The sequence below is a fragment of the Crinia signifera genome, chromosome 3 (genome assembly GCF_055691185.1).
Source record: "Crinia signifera chromosome 3, ASM5569118v1, whole genome shotgun sequence".
NCBI lineage: Eukaryota > Metazoa > Chordata > Amphibia > Anura > Myobatrachidae > Crinia > Crinia signifera.
In genome coordinates this window covers 228,167,869-228,189,920 of record NC_139219.1, presented here as the reverse complement: position 1 = coordinate 228,189,920, position 22,052 = coordinate 228,167,869, and the positions used below count along the sequence as shown (strand labels likewise).

The following is a 22,052-nucleotide window of genomic DNA, read 5'->3' as shown; positions in this document are numbered from 1 at the left end:
AAATTATGCTACATAAGTGCTGCTTCTCTACATGCTCATTGCCAAGGGTTCCATGCTCATTGCCAGAGGTTCCATGCTCGTTGCCATGTGGGATTACATGCTCATTGCCAAGGGGGAATACATGCTCATGGTAAATGGGGGACAACTGCCACCAGGCAGAAGTGATAGCCACTGACAGTGTCAGAGCCTGGCTGTATTCAGAGCACTGCAGGTCCCGGCTATTTGAAATAATACCCCTTTCACACCAAAAAAAATGCATTCCCAGGTTGGCCCCTTTTACACCAGCCTAGTCCCTGCATTTTCTGGTGTGAGGGGGAGAGAAAACTACCCCCCCCCCCCTTTAACCAGTTATCTAATTTAACCGGCTATATCTTCGGAACCAACTGATCCATTTACATGAGACAAGTGTCATATTGGAGAACTTATGTGTGGGCTTTAAATGATTTTGTTCCAGTGAAACTGGAACGTTTGGTTCCAGAGTAATCTGCCCTCAAAAACATGAACAGCCATAAAATTACATTTCAAAAATAAAAAAATCTGTTTACACGCAATATCTCTGGAACCGATTAACCGATTTGGACCAGCCTGGTATGATATTGAAGGCCCAGCAATTTGGAATTGAATATAATCAACCACAAGCTTCTGTGATGCCAGGGCGGGAACTGGCAGCCATCGGAACTGGGTGGGGGTCGGAATTGACAGGTCCCATATTACCCTATAGGGAAAAAACAATACAGGTTTGCCAGGCGATATCTCCGGTTCCCGGGGGGCTAGAGACACGGGGCTTGGCTCGTTGGAAAGCCCTGGTCCTCAGCTACAAAATAAATGACAGGGGGGCACGTGCCCGGGCGCCCCCCCCCCTGAATCCGCCACTGATACTGACAATCCCAGCATCATGTACACAGTAGTCCTCTAGGTGGGGCCCAAACAAGCAATTAGTCCCCTGCAACTAGAGGTGAAATGCTAAGCAGCTCTGGCTCCATATTATCTCTGGCTAGTGAATACCAAATAAAGTAATAAATAAATCTAGTGCAAGAATATGTGGAACTACAAATGCCACACATGATGAATGTTTTTATTTTGTTAAAAAAAATATAAGGTCAGTTATTGCTTTAGTTTTACAAAGGGGGCTCAATGCATATTTTTTATTTATATAAAAGTGACACAAGATCATTTTTATTTATATAATTTAAATTATACAATTAGCTATATTTCTAATTAAATAAATATATACAGGGCTATTTTTCAGCATGCTCCAGCAGGAATTGAGGCCCTTATTCTAGTTCACTCTTTCTGACAAAATATTTCTTAGATGGACAAAACCATGTGCACTGCAGGTGAGGCAGGTGTAAAACCCCACCCAAATCTAATTATCTCTGCACAAGTAACACCTGCCTCACCTGCAGAAATATTTTGTCAGAAAGAGTGAACTAGAATAAGGGCCTCAGTTCCTGCTGGAGCCTACTGAAAAATAGCCCTGAATATATATATATACTAGCTGACCCGCCCGGCGTTGCCCGGGAAAACCTTGGGGTTTCTTTATTTCCAAAATTGTTGAAAAATGTCATCTTACAGTATGCTGTGACAAAAACCTAAGATTGTAATTTGTTATAGATTCCACCATAATGTTAGAATGTGTTTGCATTGATACTTCATGATGGCAATGAAATCAGGTGTGGTGTTGTTGTTTGAAACACAACGCTCCTGAGTTGATGAATTCCACATCCACTCCTGAGATTTAGCACCTACTGTATGACATATCCTCCAACATCTGAGGGTCAGAAATCGGTACAAAATCAGAAAGGGACATGTCCACACCTCAATTTCTATACTTTCAATGGTACAGTTTCTAGGGTGTGTAATTGCAGGTGCTGAGTGCGTGGGGTCCGGGGTGGGCGTTACTTACCGTGCCATAATTAATAAAAAATTCACTGCTCCCTGCCACTGCCACTCCCCTCACCGAACCTGCCTGCAGCAGTCTCTAAGGTCTGGGGATCTGTAAAGCACATGCACCGAGCATCTCTACCAAACAGTGGGGCAGCCCCTGAGTGTGGGAGCAGGTCCGCGGGCCTGGCCACATGATGTCATGACGGGACGCACACTATCCGCACCACTGTAATGCACCACTGGGAATGGGTGCAATGGGCCAAATTCTTCCCTACACCCGCCGGGCCAATCCACTGATCCAGCCATCACAATCATCAATTTATGCATTGATAAGGTTTGGAGTTTAAGAAGTTGAAGAATAAGACTGAGAAAAAGAATTGCCATGTTACAAAGTGTACAATTTAATCATGAAAAAAATGTAAGTGTACATAGAAGTACAATCAAGAAATGAATTAGGATTAAAAAATAAGTTCTGATTCAAACGGATAATTGTTTGGATGGGGTGGGCTGTGAAACAAATCTATAGGTGAGGGTATGGATATTGTGGGCATAATTGGTGTTTGTTACACCTACAGGGGGCCCCCAATTGATGGGATTTTCACTACAGTGTCACGGTCACAGTGTCACCATAGGGGGATTCCCAATTGGGGTCCAGGTGGTCTTTTAGGGACCCTTTACAATCCTGTAGGTCTTTTCTCCTTGAGCTTACAGTCTCCCTTAATGATAGTCAATCACTGAGGGAGACCGTAGGCTCCAAAAGAAGAGACCAACGGGATTGTAAAGGGGTCCCTAAAAGACCACCTGAACCCCAATTGGAAATCCCCCTATGGTGACACTGTAGTGAGAATTTCTCATCAACTGGGGACCCCCTGTAGGTGTACCAAACACCAATTATGCCCACAATATCCATACCCCCTCCACCTATAGATTTGTTTCGCAACCCACCGCCATCCAAATAATTATCAGTTTGAATCAGAATTAATTTTTTAATCCTACTTTCATTTCTTGATTGTACTGTACACATATTTTTTTAACGATTTATCGAGTAAATTGTACACTATAACGTAACAAATCTTCATCTCAGTCTTATTCTTCAACTTCTTACACTCATAACATTCAAACAAATGCATGCAGAACTCATGCCCATCGACCAAACATTATCTATGAACCAAAAGAGTCTGGGAAACCCTTAAGGCAGAGCTGTGCCTGATATCCAACTGACTAACAGGGTGAGTGCAGTGTACCCACTTTGTATTGATCAATGGGTGCATTGGCCAGGACAAAGATTTCTCAGTGCAACTGGCCGGGGAGCGCAGTGACAGGCTGGAGGACTGGAGAGACGGATATGGGGAACAAAGTAGAAACGGTACATTAGGTACAGTTTTTATTTGCCGGTACAGACGGTTAAATAAACGGCAAATTATTTTTTATGTGTTCTGTGTGTTTGTGTGTGTTGTACTGTTTTTGTGTGTGTGTTGTAGTGTATGTGGTTGTGTGTGTTGTATTGTATGTATCTGTCCAATGCGTAAGTGTGTGAGGTGTGCTACGTATATACAGTATGTGTTTGTTGTGTCTTTGTGTATCTGTGCAATGTTTAAGTGTGTGTTTTGTGTGTGTCGTACTGTTTTTTGGGTGTGTGTGGTGAATGTGGGTGTGTGTTGTGCTGTTAGAGGTATGTTATGTGTGTGTGTTGTGTGTATCTGCCCTATGTGTAAGTGCGTAAGGTGTGCTATGTATAAATCTGTGTGTGTGTAGTGTGCTGTGTGTATCTGTGCAATGTTTAAGTGTGTGTTTTGTGTATTGTACTGTTTTTGGGTGTGTGTTGTAGTGAATGTGGGTGTGTGTTGTACTGTGAGTGTTGTGTGTATCTGCCGAATGTGTAAGTTTGTGATGTGTGCTACGTATATATGTGTGTGTAGTGTGCTTTGCGTATCCTGGCAATGTTTAAGTGTGTATGTTCTGTGTGTTTGTTGTACTGTTTTTGGGTGTGTGTTGTAGTGTGTATGGATTTGTATTGTACTGCATGTGGTGTGTTGTGTGTGTGTGTATCTGTCCAATGTGTAAGTGTGTGAGGTGCTCTACGTATAAATGTGTGTGTTGTGTGCTATGTGTGCGTATGTGGTGTACTGTGTGTGTGTGTGTACAATGTGTATGTGTGTGTGTTGTGTGGTCTATGTATATCCTCAATTATTTCCTAATTGTTTAAAGCCTTCACCATAATGTTAGAATGTGTCATTCATACTCAATGACAGCAATGAAATCAGGTGTGGAGTTGTTCCTTCGCAAACGGTTTCCCAGATCATCGATCTTTTCCCCAGAACATCAATGAAGGTAAATTACGACTTGGTGTTTTTTAAATTTCTAAGTGAAATTTCCCAAAAACGGCTTCGAGGTGCACACCACCGGGTCCAGAGGTATCTTGTTGCTGAATTTGATGTCTCTGAGTGCCACAGTGTGTCCGCAATGCGACGGACACGCACACACACACACACGCACACACGCACACAGATTCTTCAACTTATTATATAGATATATATATATATATATATATATATATATATATATATATATATATATATATATATATATATATATATATATATATATATATATATATATATATAGGTAGACAAGATGCCTGGCACTCTCCTAGTGTTGTCATCCCCTTGTGTGAGCATGACTTTATTTCTTACCTATTACTTTGAAAAGTGTTGCGAGTGCCGCTGTTTATCTGCATGCTATATATATATATATATATATATATATATATATATATATATATATATATATATATATATATATATATATATATATATAAATTAGGGCGGAGTGAAAGAGTTGAAATCGAGATATTCAAAATCAGCTAGTTTGGAAAAGTTGTGACATGACCTCCAAAAAAAAAAAAAAACTTTCAGGTGAAAACACACAATATTTACAATTGTGGCCATGAAAACGGGTCAGTTATTAGGGATTTTTTCTCTCCTGCCAAGGATAGTTAAGCCCCGTACACACGGGGGAGATATATTGCTCAGCCATATATGATCAGCCATATATGGCTAGCAATATAAAGTATGGCTGAGCAATATATTGCTCAGTTTCTCCTTTTCATCAGCGACCAGAGATGGTCGCTGATGAAAGGGAACCTTTGCCGGGCGGTGCCGCAGAGGTAATAAACTGGTCCCAGGAGCAAGCTCCTGCAACCAGCGATTAGAATGGGGCTGAAAACGGGAGCTCGTACCCGGTGATTTATCGCGGGGCACACTCCCATCACTGGTAATATGGTCGCCTGCGACCATATTTCCAGCAATTTCAGCCCCTATCGCCCCCGTGTGTATACAGCTTAACTTTGCACTAGGACAAGCTTTTTTTTATTATGCTAAAGTATATTAATGCACCACTCAGATATCCTGACATAATTTTAACTAGATCGGAGCTTCTTCATACGTGTCATTATTTTCATCTAAAAAGCAAAACTTTAGGTATCTTGCAAGAACAGAAGATATTGACTCAGAGCAAAAGGCTTTTGCACGTTTCTTATTCAGGTCATGTCACAACTTTTCCACACTACCCGATTTTGAATATCTCAATTTCATCTTTTTCACTCTGCCCTAATCTATATAATAAGTTGAAAAGTGTTTGTGTGTGCGTGCGTGTGTGTGCATGTCTGTTGCATTGTGGACATACTGTGGCACTGAGTGCTGCCAAATTCAGCAACAAGGTACCTCTGGACCCGGTGGTGTGCCCCTCGAAGCGGGAATTTTCACAGAAATGTAAAAAACACCATGGTTCAATCTGCCTTGATTGATAATCTGAAAAAAAAAAAAGATTGACAATCTGGGAAACAGATGACTAAGGAACAACTCCACACCTGATTTCATTGCTGGCATTGAGAATGAATGCAAACACATTCTAACATTATGGTGGAGGCATTCAACAATTGGGAATAATTGGGGCTATACATAATTGTTGTTTTCCTCAATCTGAACTGGTTCGGCTACAGTATAACAGCAGCAAAATTTCCATGGAAAATAATGCAGCTTGCCATAGAAAAAGTCCTAAGCTCATACACACTATGCGACCCCGCCAACGCCAATATCAGCGACTGCGGGGGATGCTGCCATTGGCAAGTGCATACACACTTGCCGATGCCAGCTCCGATGTGAGCAACTGTTTACAAACATACAAAGAATAGCTTGGTAGAGCAAAATATGTTTATTGAAAAATATTTGGGCATAGTAAACAGAATTACGGTACATCAAGATAATACCATCAACATCTTCATATCATCCATCATAAAATGTACCAAAAAAGGAGGTATAAACAAACGGAAGGAAAGGAGGGGAAATAATGAGTAAGGGTGAGGGCTAGGGAGGAGAGGGGAGGGTTAGATCGGATACATATCAGCAAAGTCAATCAAATAGCATAAAAATAGCAGAATGTACATGTAAATATGCCAGAACCTGGGGGTATAGTAACAAGAGCGAAATATAACTAAGATGGTAGGGAGGGGATAGACTCTAGTGTCGTCCAAAAAAAGCTTGTTAAACAAATGAAAACAAATTCTTTGAAATACATTTGAATGAACCAAGTTATATTTTAGGACTATTGTCTGCATTTCTCTTGCTTATAAAATTACATTCCTTAACATATTTTCTGAAGGAAATTTGTATTTACAGTTGTCTTTGTTTTGCTCATGTAGATTGTGTGCACGCCATATTACTGGAGAGTCAACATCTTCATTATGGTCCTTGTTCTGTTTGTTGCATCTTACGTGACAGAGGTAAATATTTTTCTTACAGTAGTGTAAGCAATAAAATACTGCATCACATTAACATAAAAGGCATACAAAAACACAAAGAAGGTTATTTTGGTTGATACGCTCGCATTCGGATTCGCACACAATCAGGGCCATCTTATCGAATGGGCTTAATGGACAGCTGCCCAAGGGCCCTCCATTTCTAAGGGCCTCCCAGCAGGGACAGATTGGGCTGAGATCAACTGCCTCCTGAGAATCTTGGGAGACAGCAGAGAATCGGAGCAGCCTCATCAGCATTCTTTTCCTGCTTCCCAGCCTGCAGCCAGACAGTGAATATCTGTCAGCATGCTGATTGGTGGATGGCTGGAGCTATTCACCAGAGTGCAACATACTCTTCCTGCTTCCCAGCCTGCAGCCAGACAGTGAATGGCTGTCAGCATGCTGATTGGTGGATGGCTGGAGCTATTCACCAGAGTGCAACATACTCTTCCTGCTTCCCAGCCTGCAGCCAGACAGTAAATGGCTGTCAGCGTGATGATTGGTGGATGGCTGGAGCTATCCACCAATCAGAGTGCAACATTCTCTTCCTGATTTTCAACCTGCAGCCAGACAGTGAATGGCTGTTGGCATGCTGAATGGTGGATGGCTGGGGCTATCCACCAATCAGAGTGCAAAATTCTCCTCTTCGCTTCCCAGTCTGCAGCCAGACAGTGAATGGATGTCAGCATGCTGATTGGTGGTTGGCTGAAGCTATCTACCAATCCTGTTAATGATTGGGTAGGGGACCCAGTGCAATGCTTTGCCCAGGGCTTACAATATTTTTAAGACACAACACAATGCAGTATTAAGCTCATTATGCATGCACAACAGCCTCAATGCGCATGTGCAGGTTTCATAGGGCCTTATTTTGGTTCATTCTTTCTGACAAAATCCTTCTTAGATGGGCAAAACCATGTGCACTGCAGGTGGGGCAGATGTAACATGTGCAGAGAGATATAGATTTGGGTGGGGTTTTTCTTCAAAGTGAGATCTATATTGCAGTGTAAAAAAAAAGCAGCCAGTATTTTCCCTGCACAGAAACAAAATTACTCACCCAAATCTAATTCTCTCTGCACATGTTACATCTGCCCCCCTGCAGTGTACATGGTTTTGTCCATCTAAGAAGGATTTTGTCAGAAAGAATGAACCAAAATAAGGCCAATAGTCTGTGCATGCTCGCACCTTTGCGCACATAAATACGCTTGCGAACGAGCCCTTAAATGAAGACATGATGTGGGTGTTTCTTTGGGCGTGGCAACCTTGGCGTATACAAGGGGAGTTGACCACAAGTGCTGGGTGGTGGCTTCACAACATTGCTTGTACACTTGCAGTGCTCAGGCTGAAAATCATTTGCAAGAAAAAAGTGACTCTCTGGTCTTGCAGGGCAGCAGCTTATCGGACCAACATTCGCAACACCAATCGGGACGCACAATATCTAAAATACCTGCACACAATACTCACCCATGCACCAAGTTTTTCTCATTAAACAATTAACTAACCACATCTACTCAATGCAGACCAACGATAAGCACACTATTGCAGCTTAAACATTTATCCCTTTCATGCTTCATATCTAATATATACAAATCTAGCACTGCTAATCCAGCGCCAAGGCTCATCAGACCACCCTCACTGGCCAGCAGATGCTACATCTGACGCGCATACCAGTTTACCGTCGCCGAGGGATGGGAGGCAGGGTTTCCGATCCCCGCCACCGAGTGACTGGGAAGCTCGTGCCTGTGAGACACTCTTGCTTCCCTCTCAGTCAGCGGGGACATTCTGGCAGCCCTGGAGCTAAAAAAGAGAGGCTCCATCTGTATTAAATTAAGTAAATTGTGTTTATCTGTCATCCTTAGGTTCAGTTATGTGGTGAGGGACAGGATTCACTTCCGCTTGTTGACATAATGTGATTGACAGTCACTAGCATTGATTTTACCTATGACATTGACCAGAAATAATTTGAGTTGGTCCTGTATGGGGGCCTTAAGTATACTTTCTTTGAATTTGAGACTTTTGTTGTGTAAGATCATTATTCTGTTTGCAATAAATAAATGTTTGAGTTAGGAATGAATGTTAAGGTACTGAGCTAAATTCATTAGAGAAAGCCAACAGATGGGACGTGGTTAGTGTTTTGTGTTGATGCAGAAAGTGCCCAGTTTTTTCAGTAATGTTTCAGTGTATGGAAAATGTACAGTACTGTAGGTTGGTTTACACAGCTATGGCATGTCAAAGCTGTTGCTTTACAGCATGTTTAAGCCCAAAATATACTAGGGTCATTGCCACCACTTGATGACAAAAATACTACACTTATTTATTTATTTACAGTTTGTTATATAGCGCAGCAGATTCTGTTGTGATTTACAATTGTAGACAGTGCTAGAACAAACTGGGTAACAACAGACAGACATAGAGGTACAGTAGGAGGGCCCTGCTGCAAGCTTAAATATGATAGGCTTGCCGTTTCTTAACCATCATCCCTGTATCTTTTATTCTAGGAATGGTTCATTGAAAACAGAAATCTCTGGCTCTGGATAAAGAGAATATTTAACTACAAGTCGAAAAGTCAGTACAGAAAATTACAAAGGAGATTACAGATAGACCCAGAGTGGCCACCGCAGAACAGAACAGACTATGCAATGCCGCCGGTTTCTGTAAAGGACTGTGATGCTGTTGTGTACCGTAACCCATCTTACTGTATACCGCTACATAATGTAAAAGAATCCCTATCAGAACAGACCTGCGTAACCATAATGTGATTGCAGCAAAGTTAACAAAAAACTTGTTAAATGTGATGTGAATTATCACTGCAACCTTTATGTGACCGTGATTATTTCTGTTATTCTTTGACATAATTATACTTTTATTCATAAAGGAAAGATGGGGGAGGGGGACTGCACACCATATTTTTAAACATAATGAGAGGTGCTACCAAGTTAAGGCTTCGAGAATGATACAGGAAAAAAAAAAACAATATCGATGCACACTCAAGGTGCTAATAACACTGATAGTAATAATAATGTTGATAAACTCTTACAATTAACATGGAGTGTAACTGAAGTTCTTAGCACACATTTGCGCAAATATGTGGGCCCATCCACCGCATCCAGGTGAACCGAATTAGATGGGTCCCTAACATTTCTAATACTAACACATTATATAAATGTATCTAGGTCTTACCTTCATATAGAGCTGATTGGCTGGATGGTTATCTCTCTTTATCAACCTTGCACTTATCTCTTGTTAAGGCTTAATACATCTTCCCCAACGAGAGGTGCTACCAAATAAATTCTTCTAGTACCATACAGGAAAAAAGAACTACATGTTAATATGGGCTCTACTTGAAGGTAAGACCTAGATACATTTATAAAATGGTTAGTATTAGTAATGTTAGGGACCCATCTAATGACGTTCACCTGAACATGGTGGATGGGCCGACATATTTATGCAAATGTGTGCTAATAACTTCAATAATACTCCATGTTTATCAACATTATTTTTACTATCAGTGTTCGTAGCACCTAGAGTGTGCATCAGTATTGTTCTTTTTTACTTTTATTCATTGTAATATTATCAGAAGTTCATTCAGTATATTTGTCATGAAATATAATATTTATATATTCTACAACCTACCTTTCCCTATGTAAGGCTATTATTGTATGCTAGGCTACTGGTAATTAGGGAGGGGCACACTCACAGCCACAGAAGCGGTCACTAGTCATACATTGCATTCTGTTTTTTCTTAATGCCAAAGAAGAAGCAGGTAAATGATATACAATATCTCCAAGGTGCTACCATAGAAGCGTCCACTAAGCATCACTGATACAGATGGAGCTGGCCCTTCTTTGCAGGGCCATCATCAGCCCCCGCCAGCCGCCAAGCGTCACCAGCCGTCGGAAGGGGACGTGCGCGCACAAGAAGATTGTTCGCCCCGTTCTGACGGAGCTCCTTGACGCCGTCTCCCGCCTAGCCCACCGCCATCACCGGTCCCCACTGCCGCCCTGAACCCCCCTAACCCTACCCGTCTCCCAGAGACGGGCAGGGTCACATCGCCCAGCCACGAGATACTGGGACACGTGTGCGTGTGAGACGCACGAGTGTCCCAGTCTGATGGAGTCCCTCTCCACCAGTGCTCGCCAGCGGAGACATTCGGACGAGCGCCAGGCAAGGAAGAGAGGGCTCCATCTGTACATAAACATGCTACGAGGATAGTGCTTTACATGCCACCGCTGGACTGTATACTGAGTGGAGAATACAGTAAGAAGGAGCTAGTAACTGTACACATTGGTAAAACCATGCTCTGCTACAGGTGCGGCAGGTGTGCAGAGAAAGATTAGATTTGGGAGGGCGTGTCCTAATTGCAATCTAAATTACAGTGTAAAAATAAATCTGTCCAGCATTTGTGGGCTACATGCAAAATCAGTGTGTATTTACCCTGCATGCAAAAAAAAATTGTATTTGCACCCCTTGCATTGCAACATAATCTTTCCCAATGCACAACCGCTTGCATTTCTTGCTTTATTCGCAACTCAGGCCAACAGGTAAAATGAGGGAGATGGAAATGGTCACATTGATTATAAAAGATCATCCTCCAATTTCTTGTATTGTGCAAATCCTGTAACTTCTTCTATATCCTATCCTGATGTATAGTAGGATGAAAAAAGAAAGCATATGACATACTGTAAGGTGGCATATGTAATAGGGTCCAGGTTTGCCAGAGGTGTGGGATACCGGACAATCTCAGGTTATTTTTTAAAGCGGGAATCATTTGCATGGCATGGTATTGCCTTTAATGATTGCTGCTTTAAAAACGTCCAACATCAGCCAGCATCCAGTACCTCCGGCAAATGCAGACCCTATAATAAATGTCTCAGTATCTGCAAGATAAATACACCCAGGGGTGTATTTAACCAATCAGAGTCTACTTATTTATTTAGCACCTTCTAGAAGATAATAGATAGAATCTGCTGGTTGCCCATAGCAACCTCCCATCTTCGTAAATTCCCCCCCCCCCCCCCCCCCCCCAGTAACAGTTCTTCTAAACACAGTAGGCTGAAACAGCACCAAAGGTGCAATAGCTAGACTCCCCTATGAGAATTGTGACTGCTCTCCACAAAGCTTCCACAATAATATATGTATTTGATCACCACACCTTTATATCCTCATACATGAACAATAATAATAATAATAATGTAGACATTACACCTTTTAGAAGTGTGCTCATTGTAAAACAGAATGAAAAGGCCTCTAGGCAGATCGTTAGAACTCTGACCTCCAGTCACTTCCCCTCATATTCACTCAATATTCGCACAATAAAAACAGATACAGCAGCCATAAAATTGTATAAAGGTACATACACACTGGGCGTTTTTGCCCAGCATGTATAGGTAATGATGATGGGGAAAATCCCTGTGCTGAAAATCGCTCAGTGCATACACACTGAGTGATTTTCACCCATTTTAGTGATTTTCCCAGGGGTGGATGACTTTCCATAGCGGGAAGTGATAGAAAGCCGTCCACCCCCTCGATCATCTGCTGGTAATATGACTGGCATCAGGGATCACCGCTCATCGCTGCCTCGTACACACTGGGCGGCTTTCGAGCTGAAAGCCGATCAAAGAAGTAAACTAAGCGGCTTTCAGCTCAAAGTCGCCAAGTGTGTACGGGCCTTTAATCATCAGACAAGTTATGCTAAGTACCATACAGTATATCATAAAGTGTTTCACATAATGGAACTCAGACAGAAGCAGGTTACACCAGGAAAAGAAGAAAGTCCTTGATACAGTACCAATGTGTTTCAGCTGAAAAGTCCTATCTGATGCCTACTTCAAACACAGTGCATTGAGTATCTTTAAAAAAAAAAAATGTAAACCTTTAACGATACACCAAGCCATGGTTCCCAAACTTTTTTTTTAATGATGGTGCCCTAGAATATCAGAATCAGAGGGTGAAATGTAATAGGATGATGGATTCAAAAAGTGAGAGATTTGGTAAGAAAGCTCCAGTTTTTTTTAAAGCGGCAATCATTTACACTGCACAATCATTTTGATTTGAAGTGTAAATGATTGTCGCTTTAAAAAAACTGGAGATTTCTTACCAAATCTCTCACTTTCTGAATCTCTCAACTTATTCAATTTCACCCCCAGTCACCATACCCCAAGGTCAAAAGTGTCTTATTGAGAAATGTAGAATAAAAAATATTTCATTAAGTAAAATTAGTAAAATGTCATCTTTAGGTAAAGTTATTATGTGTTGAGGGAAATATTTACTCCTGTTTGTCCATATATGTTATGACTGGCAGCAACAAGCACTGGGTTTGCCTATTACAATGACCACAAATAATTTTAATTAGTTCTGGACCACCAGTACAAAACACCACAACAAGTGCCCCAAGGCATCCCAGGGTGTTACGACACACAGTTTGGGAACCACTGCACCAAGAGAAACACAAACTACAGTATAGTACTTTTTCAGATGTAAAATGCTTTCCTTTTTCAAGAGATGTATCAGCAACTTGACAAGAAAACCTGTTGGCATTGAAAAGAATTTGTTTAACATTTATGAGATTGTGATTAATTCCTAGTCTGTATCATTATTTCATAAGTATATTGTTTGTAATAATCTTTGAATACTCTTTCCTGTATGTGGATCAATCAATATTTGTCTCCAAATATAATATTTATATATTCTACTATAATTTGTTGTCTTTCAGAATGTAAAGTCATTTTTTCATAGAAATGTTATTTCTCCCAGAACAGTGACCCAGTAACAATCTTTGCATTCTAGATTTTCATTACCCAAAATTTACACAATGTAATCCTGTAATGAATTATCTGTTATTAATTAGTGTGAAAGTCAAATTTATCATTTAAAATGCAATTAAATGCTGACACAAAGAGAAAAAATATACAAATGAAATTCAGTAAATACAAACACCTTTCACTATAAAAACCAAATGGTGATCATCTTTCCTGCCACACTCTGAACTATTATATTAAGTAACAAATGACCATAACTTCACATAATACAACAGCCACTTTATTGCTCTATATTCAGGGCCGGCGCCACCACTAGGCAGCTCTAGGCATTTGCCTAGGGCGCCGGCACCTGGAGGGCGGCGGTTCGCCCCTCACCCCCAGCATGGAGGATTAGCAAACTGTTAAAAAAAACTTGCAGCGCCGGCGTCCCTGCAGTGCTGGAGCGGGCAGGGGTGTCCGTGCCGCGGGGGAACCTGCGGCGCTGTCATTGTGTATAAAGCTGGCGGCGGCCGGCGGGGTCCCTGCAGTGAATAGAAAATAACTAGCGCTATGCGTGCGGCGGCATGGGAAGCGCTAGTTATTTTCTATTCACTGCAGGGACCCCGCCGGCCGCCGCCAGCTTTATACACAATGACAGCGCCGCAGGTTCCCCCGCGGCACGGACACCCCTGCCCGCTCCAGCACTGCAGGGACGCCGGCGCCGCAAGTTTTTTACACAGGTACCACCACCACCGCCCCCCCCCCGCCTGGGGCGCTCCGGTGCCTTGCATTGGCCCTGTCTATATTCTATCACAGAGAGGAATCCTGATGTAATGACTCATTTAGAAATGGTTCCTGATCATCTTTTAGTGCTCAATTTTCAAGTGTTTTTGTGTTCATACATTTGCATGTACTCTTACTGTGCCTATCCTTACACGCCCCTTCTTTCCCTGTGTCATCTCTCTAAGGGTTTGTGTCTGTATGCAGATTTGGCTGTATCTTGGACATACTACTCTAGCACTTAGGGCCAGATGTATCAAGCTTCAACAAGTGATACAGTGGAGAGTGATAAGCAACCATCCAATCAGCTCCTACCTCTCATTTTTCAAACCCACTGATGATTGGTACTCAGAACCTGATCTGCATGAGCGCAATCGGGTGTTGTGACCTCGGAAGCAGGAAGGCAGCCAGTGATTGATTGCCTGCTGCCATTTTGTAGGGTGGAAACGGGGTGGTGACAGCTTCCTTTTGTGGGTGAGATGAAGTCAGGGATCTCATTTTTAGGACAGAGATTTCCTGGCCTCTGCTATGGTCAACCTGATCTGCAAGGTACCATATGTAAACCCCAATGAGAGAGAGAGATCCAATGGAGCATAAAAAAACTCAGGTAAGATCACAGCGGCATCAGGAGGCATCTGCTTGTGCCATATCAAGGAGGGATATGAATGGAAAGGGATTTTGAATAAGGAAGGCCATCACTCCATTTTGCAACACCATGCCATACCATGTGGACAGCGCTTGATTGAAGCCAATATCCTCCTCCAACAGGACAATGACCCAAAGCCCACCTCCAAATTATGCAAGAACTATTTAGGAAACAGGCAGTTAGCTGGTATTCAGTCTGTAATGGAGTGGCCAACACAGTCACCAGATCTCAACCCCATTGAGCTATTGTGGGAGGAGCTTGACCATATTTTATGCACAAAGTGCCCATCAAGTCAATCCAATTTGTGGGAGGCGCTTCAGGAAGCGTGGGGTTAAATTTCTTCAGATTACCAGAAAACAAATTAACAGCTAGAGTGCAATCTATCTGTTTGGTCAGGAATTGGCAAGAATACCATGAGGTGTGATAGAAAGAGTTATTATAACTTGTTTTGTATCTATGGAAATTGGGTTTAGATACTTCTCCCAACAGCGCAGTATGTGGGATGAGAATTAAGTGTCTCCAAAAAGTAGATCATTAGCAAGAAATCATCTTGGATGTAATCTCACCACCACAAACTGAATATTTAAAAAACAGAATTAATTATATTTGTACGGACCAGTAGTATTTACCAAAGGATATTTCTATCTCTGTTGAGAACACAACAATCAGTCCTTCCCTACAGTACAAGCTCATTGCCTAGGTGTCATCCTTGACTTTGAACTGTCCATTGTTCTCCACATGTAATCCGTCTCATTACATGCATCTAAAATACATATCCAAAATATGACCATACCTAACACAAGAAACTGCTAAAACTGTAATCCAAGCTCTTGTCATCTCCTTACAATAGACTCCTTACTGGCCGTCCCCAATACAGACACTCACCATTACAATCCAAAATGAATGCAGCTGCATGGCTAATTTTCCTTGTCAGACATTCATTGTTTGCAATGCTGCTCTATTAGTCCCTTCATTGGTTATCTGTATTCTACCATATTCAATATACAATACTTTTACTTACACATCAAGCCATAAACCAAACTACTGTACACCAACATACATCTCTTCGCTTATATCAAAATATCTCCCAACCATACCTATTCGCTCTTTAAAAGATCCACGTCTCTCATCCAAACTCATTCTTTGCTCCCATTCACAATTGCAGGTTTTTCTTCAGGCTGCACCCACTCTGTGGAATATCCTCCCAAGCACAATAAGACTCTCCTCCAGTCTCCAAACCATCAAATGTACCCTGAAAACTCACCTTTTCAGGCAAGCATATTAAATTCAAGAATCACCCATATAACCTTCAAAAACCTTTCCTATCCAATAATATCCCCACTGTACAGTCCAAAAATATCCTCACTAATTTTCTCTTTCTCACTTTTCCATCCTCTTGACCCCAGGTTGGCTTTGCTGTGTGACCATATTATACAGATCACCAAGAACCTTTGCAATCTGGTGGACCATTATGCAGTATATAACACCTATTCTTGAGTATCAATGCCTATTTCCCTATAGATTGTGAGCTTGCGTACAGGGCCTTCCTACCTTTTGACTGTCTGTAACTACCCAGTTTGTTTTATCACTGTTTCCAATTGTAAAGTGCACTGGGAGTATTAAAAATCCATTGTGGCATAAGTGAATTGTGTCCCACAGGACACACAACTTCTTGTCTTTATTGGGGATCCTCTATATTTTTTTTTTTTTTATTGCACCTCATTTAAAAAGCTCCCTTCCTCACCCTATCAAAGTTATTGCACAGTCGCTTCTTCCAAGAGCTTAATTTTGTGTTTCTAAGTCATTATTTACTTCATCTATGCCATTTTATAGGACATTTATGAGGCTAGCTTTAGCACAAGACGTCCTTGCCAATTGTTATGGGCTAATTGTGTCAGACTCAGGCGCAGCCACCTTCTTGTTTAGCCACAGTCTTACCTTTATCTAATGCCTCAATAAAGTATTTTCCTGAGATTCTCACTGCCAGTATACAGGTCCAGAACTACCATTAGACAACTTTAGGCAGCTTTCTAGGGGCCCCAGAATTTGAGGGAAACCCTAAGTCTTACTATAAAAAAACTAAGGGTGATTGACAGAGGCATCCTTGTTGAACTTAGGTCCTTACTCTTATGATCTGATCATAGTACAAATTTGTTCTCAAAATCGGCAAAATCATGTGCACTGCAGGTGGGGCAGATGTAACATGTATAGAGAGAGTTAGATTTGTGTGAGTTATTTTGGTTCTGTGCAGGGTAAATACTGGCTGCATTATTTTTACACTGCAATTTAATTTCAGTTTCAACACACTCCACTCAAATTTAACTCATGTTACATCTGCCCCACCTGCAGTGCACATGGTTTTGCTCATTTTGAGAACAGATTTGTACTGTAATCAGATCAGAATAAGGGCCCAAATATAAATGGCAGATGTAAAAATTCTAAAACGTCACCTCCACATGTTCAACGGAGATTCTGGAAAGTTGGCATTGGTGTGTGGTGGTGGGAGTAGTAAGCTGAAGTTTTACCTAGAGTGCTGAATACACTTGTACAGGCCCTACCCATATCTGTAGATGCTGAGATACACTCTGGTGCATCGGTCATACTATCAAATCCCTGTAGCAGTTTGGACTCCAGTCTGAGCAGTTTAGCATTATCATCAAAGAGAGAGAATTTTCATGGTGCAGATTTCGATACTCGTTAGATAAATCAATATATAGGTCCACTGTCCAATTCCCATACTGTATAAGGGCCTCATTCAGATCTTTATATTTCCACTGTTCCATAGTCTCCCTCTTTGTTTAGATTTTTTTGTGTAATTCTAAGAGTTGTACAGTGCACCTGTACTTTGTATATTCATCGACCATTTATGTTAGCCAGATTAACTTCATAAAGTCATTTTCTTTGATATGTTCAGCCATTTACTGTCTAGAGCATGTATTTCATGAAGCTGGTTAGGACTATGGATAGAACATAAATACCAAGCATTATAGTCTGGGCGGGGGGGGGGGGGGGGGGGGGCACATTTGCATAAAGGTGATGTCTCTCTGAACCTGGAGATACCTATTAATATATCCTGGGAACAGGAATGGGTAAAAACCACACCACACCTCTGAATGCCAGAATGGACAGGCTCCAGTCATTGAACTTTGTGTCCGGTCTGACAGGTGCTTGTCCGGGGGTATCCCATACTGTGTTGGTGCCTGTGACACATGTCACCAGAGAGACTGTAAGGGAGAGATTGCAGCCTAGTATGGTCCAGGGATGTAGTAAAAACCGAATTGGTCCAGATTATACTCAGAGGCTGTACTCTCTCCTTCCACATCTCCCAGGTGACAGCTGTAACAGGCACCCCCGGACCAGAGAACCCCCTGGAGATGCACCCTCCAGACTGGATACTACAAGCTCCGGAATGGCACAGTTTGTTGATGGAGTCTATCCGGTCCGGAGTTCTGGTCCGGTTCTGGTTTTTACTTAGTCCCCCTAGGAACTCAATTGACAATCAGTGATTGGACAGGCTCCATTAATCAATCTCTATCAGTCTGGAGCTTCTATTGTCCCATCTTGGGGGTGCCTGTCCAGGGTTGTTATGTCCAGTGGGGGTGCCTATAACACCTGTCACCAGGAGATAATAAAACCTCCCTGCATGGCCCAAAGATGTAGTATATTGCTGCTACATAAGATTCCCCATGCTGCCTCATACAAATTGGATGTTTTTTTTAATGGTCATTGTGTTGCTGGAAGATGTATTGAGGAACTGCAGTTTCTCAAATGGATAGAATTCCTTTATTCGTCTCACAATGGAGAAATTTGCAATTGTTACAGCAAGGTTCAAGTACAGATAAGAGTAATAGCATAATAATAAGAACACATAATAATAAATAATAATAAAACATAATAATAATAATAATAATAATAATAATAATAAATCATTCAGAAATAACCAGAACTTTAGAATATATAATTATGAAAGCTTCTGTTATATGTAAAAAGATGTAAGAAAAAAAATCTATGAAAATTTAAGGTTTAATAGCATTGCTACTAGGTGTAAATATACTGCCAACCAATCATATATTATCTGTTGTCTTCTAACTTTTAACGCATACAGAGGTATACAATCACAATGAAGACATGGACTGAATGTTGATATTCAGAATGTTGACATCTGATTTGATCTGATTTTAGGATTATGCTGCTGTTAGAGTTCATTAAGATCGATTATGAATGTCAACTTTTGAACGTCATGAACGTCAACAGTATGAACGTCAACATTATGAACGTCAACTTTTTTAAGCCAACCCACCCCTGATTCCAGGCAAACTCATGGGGCACTCATACAAAATAGGTTTATAGATATGTATAATTTTATTTGTGACTCCAAAAAGGAAGCCACCATGTTATTTTTAGGGATGTGCACCGGCCACTTTTCGGGTTTTGGGTTCTAATTACCTTGAGGTTTTGGGTTCTAATGGGTTTTGGCAAAACACCTCCTAAGTGTTTTGTGTTTGGATTTTTTGGGTTTGGGTTCAGATTTTTTGTTAAAAAAGCATAAAAACTGCTAAAATCGCAGAATTTTGGTTTTTATTTTTTGCTCCTACGCTATATTAACCTCAATAACATTCATTTCCACTCATTTCCAGTCTATTCTGAACAGCTCACAACTTACAATATTGTTTTTAGGGCAAAAGGTTGCACCGAGGTAGCTGGATAACTATGATAAGACACACAAGTGTGCGGCACAAACACTAGACTGATATGGCACACTTAGCATCCCCTCTAGGCTGATACTACACACCTAGAATTACCCCTGGACTGATATGGCACAGGTAGCATCACCCCTGGACTGATACAGCACACATGTGGGCACCCCTGGACAAATACAGCACACATGTGGGCACCCCTGGATGGATACAGTACACATGCGGGCACCCCTGGACTGATACAGCACAAATGTGGGCACCCCTGGACAAATACAGCACACATGTGGGCACCCCTGGATGGATACAGTACAAATGTGGGCACCCCTGGACAAATACAGCACACATGTGGGCACCCCTTGATGGATACAGTACAAATGTGGGCACCCTGGACTGATGCAGCACACATGTGGGCACCCCTGGATGGATACAGTACACATGCGGGCACCCCTGGACTGATACAGCACAAATGTGGGCACCCCTGGACAAATACAGCACACATGTGGGCACCCCTGGATGGATACAGTACAAATGTGGGCACCCCTGGACAAATACAGCACACACGTGGGCACCCCTTGATGGATACAGTACAAATGTGGGCACCCTGGACTGATGCAGCACACATGCGGGCACCCTGGACTGATGCAGCACACATGCGAGCACCCTGGACTTATACTGTGCACTGGCAGCAGTCATTTAAAAATTTTTTTGCTGAATTAAAATAATGTAGCCCCCTCTGTAGCACTAGCAGCAGCCCCCTATGCATAAATCATCCCCCCCCAGCATGTCACCCCCCCAGCATGTCATCCCCCCCACTCCGCTCAGCAGACAACACGGACACATCCGTGCTGTCTATAATCACCAGCCTGTTTGGAAATGACGCCGACCGCCGGGAACTATATATCCCCTAGGTCTAGCGAGAATCCAACAGCGGGAAGATGATGTTCAGTCCTCGTTTTGAACACAGAAAAATGGCGGCGACCATCGAACTCCCTGGATCCGGCCTCGGATCAGGTAAGTTCGTGGGGGTTCGGATCTCTAGGATCCGAACCCGCTCATCTCTAGTTATTCTTATTTTTTTAATATTATATTACAATTACAAAAGCAGTTTATAATTTATGGTTGAAAAAGGTGCAAAAATACATTCATGTACAGTAACATGTGCACATACAAGAGGAGCATAATAACCTTGCAGAATGATCAGAGTACGGAGGGACAAGGCAATGTTACGCAAGTGGCTTTATTAACACATCTTAAAGCACATAGAATCAAAATAAAGAAATAAATGGGGTTAACAATTTTTATTTTTAATAAAATATAGTCAATTCATCTGTTTGATTCACATGTCCTCCTTCAAATGCAGGATTAACCCTAGCACTGTTATGCGTACAATGGTATATACAGTATACATATTCAAGTATCAGGTCTCATGTTACTCTGAAAGACACATAGGCCGATATGTAATAGGGTGCGATTTTTAGACTTTTGCGATTTTTTGTCAAAATTGACCAAAATCGCATTTTTTCTAAAAATCGCACATGTAATAGGGTGCGATTTTTTAGACAAAAAAAAATCGCACCTTTAAAAATCACATTTTTTGCCGCGAATTCGCATATGTAATGAGATGCGAATTTGCGGCAAAAAATGCGATTTGCCGCGATTTCGGGCGGTTTTTAGTCATGAAAATGTGCGCATTTTCAGTCATGAAAATGTGCGCATTTTCATAAATGCGATTTTGTGCAAAAAAAAAAAGTAAAAAAAAAAACGGCGTGGGTTCCCCCCTCCTAAGCATAACCAGCCCCGGGCTCATTGAGCCGGACCTGGTTCCAAAAATAGGGGGGACAAAAAGCATAGGGGTCCCCCGTATTTCTGAAACCAGCCCCGGACTCTTGGACCGGTCCTGGTTCCAAAAATACGGGGGACAAAAAATCTGGGGGTCCCCCGTATTTTGAAACCAGCACCGGGCTCCAACAGCCCGCGGTGTCATGCCACAGCCGGGGGACACTTTTTATACAAGGTCCCCCGGCCAAAACATGAGCACCGTGGCTGGTCAGCCTTGGACGGGGTACCTGGAGGAGTGGGGACCCCCCCCAATAAAGGGGTCCCCCCCCCCCCAGGCTTCACCCGTCCAGGGCTGAAGCCCGGGGCTGTCACCGGCGTCCGTGGCCAGTGGACGCCGGCCTGATAGGGTTAAATCGATCATACGTTACATTGCTTTATACCGGAGAACTACAAGTGCCAGCAGACCTCCCCCGCATGCTGGGACTTGGAGAACCACAAGTCCCAGCATGCGGGGCATTAATGGGCCCGCTGGGACTTGTAGTCCACCTGTAAAAAAAATGTTTATAAAAAACACACACACAGAGAAGTAAAAGTTTATTACACACACCTCACTTTTACACCAGAGTTACTTACCATTCCTGGATCCAGCGCTGGTCTGGCTGCTTCACAGCCGGCTCCCCCCGCACTGACAGGCAGCGGGGAGAACCGACTTTCTCCGTTGCCTCTAACAGCTT

At 42.2% G+C, this 22,052-nt stretch overlaps 1 protein-coding gene across 1 annotated transcript in view; it reads left to right on the top strand.

The window, feature by feature from the left end:
* The window catches only part of LOC146064271 (putative cation-transporting ATPase 13A4), a 142,484-nt gene extending 132,829 nt beyond the window's left edge, over positions 1-9,655 (top strand). The window contains exons 29-30 of the mRNA XM_083177555.1: positions 6,587-6,667; positions 9,178-9,655. Of these exons, the coding sequence (XP_083033681.1) occupies positions 6,587-6,667; positions 9,178-9,438 (342 nt within the window). The 3' untranslated portion in view covers positions 9,439-9,655. The remainder of the gene's footprint in view (positions 1-6,586; positions 6,668-9,177) is intronic.
* Positions 9,656-22,052: the final 12,397 nt, after the last annotated feature.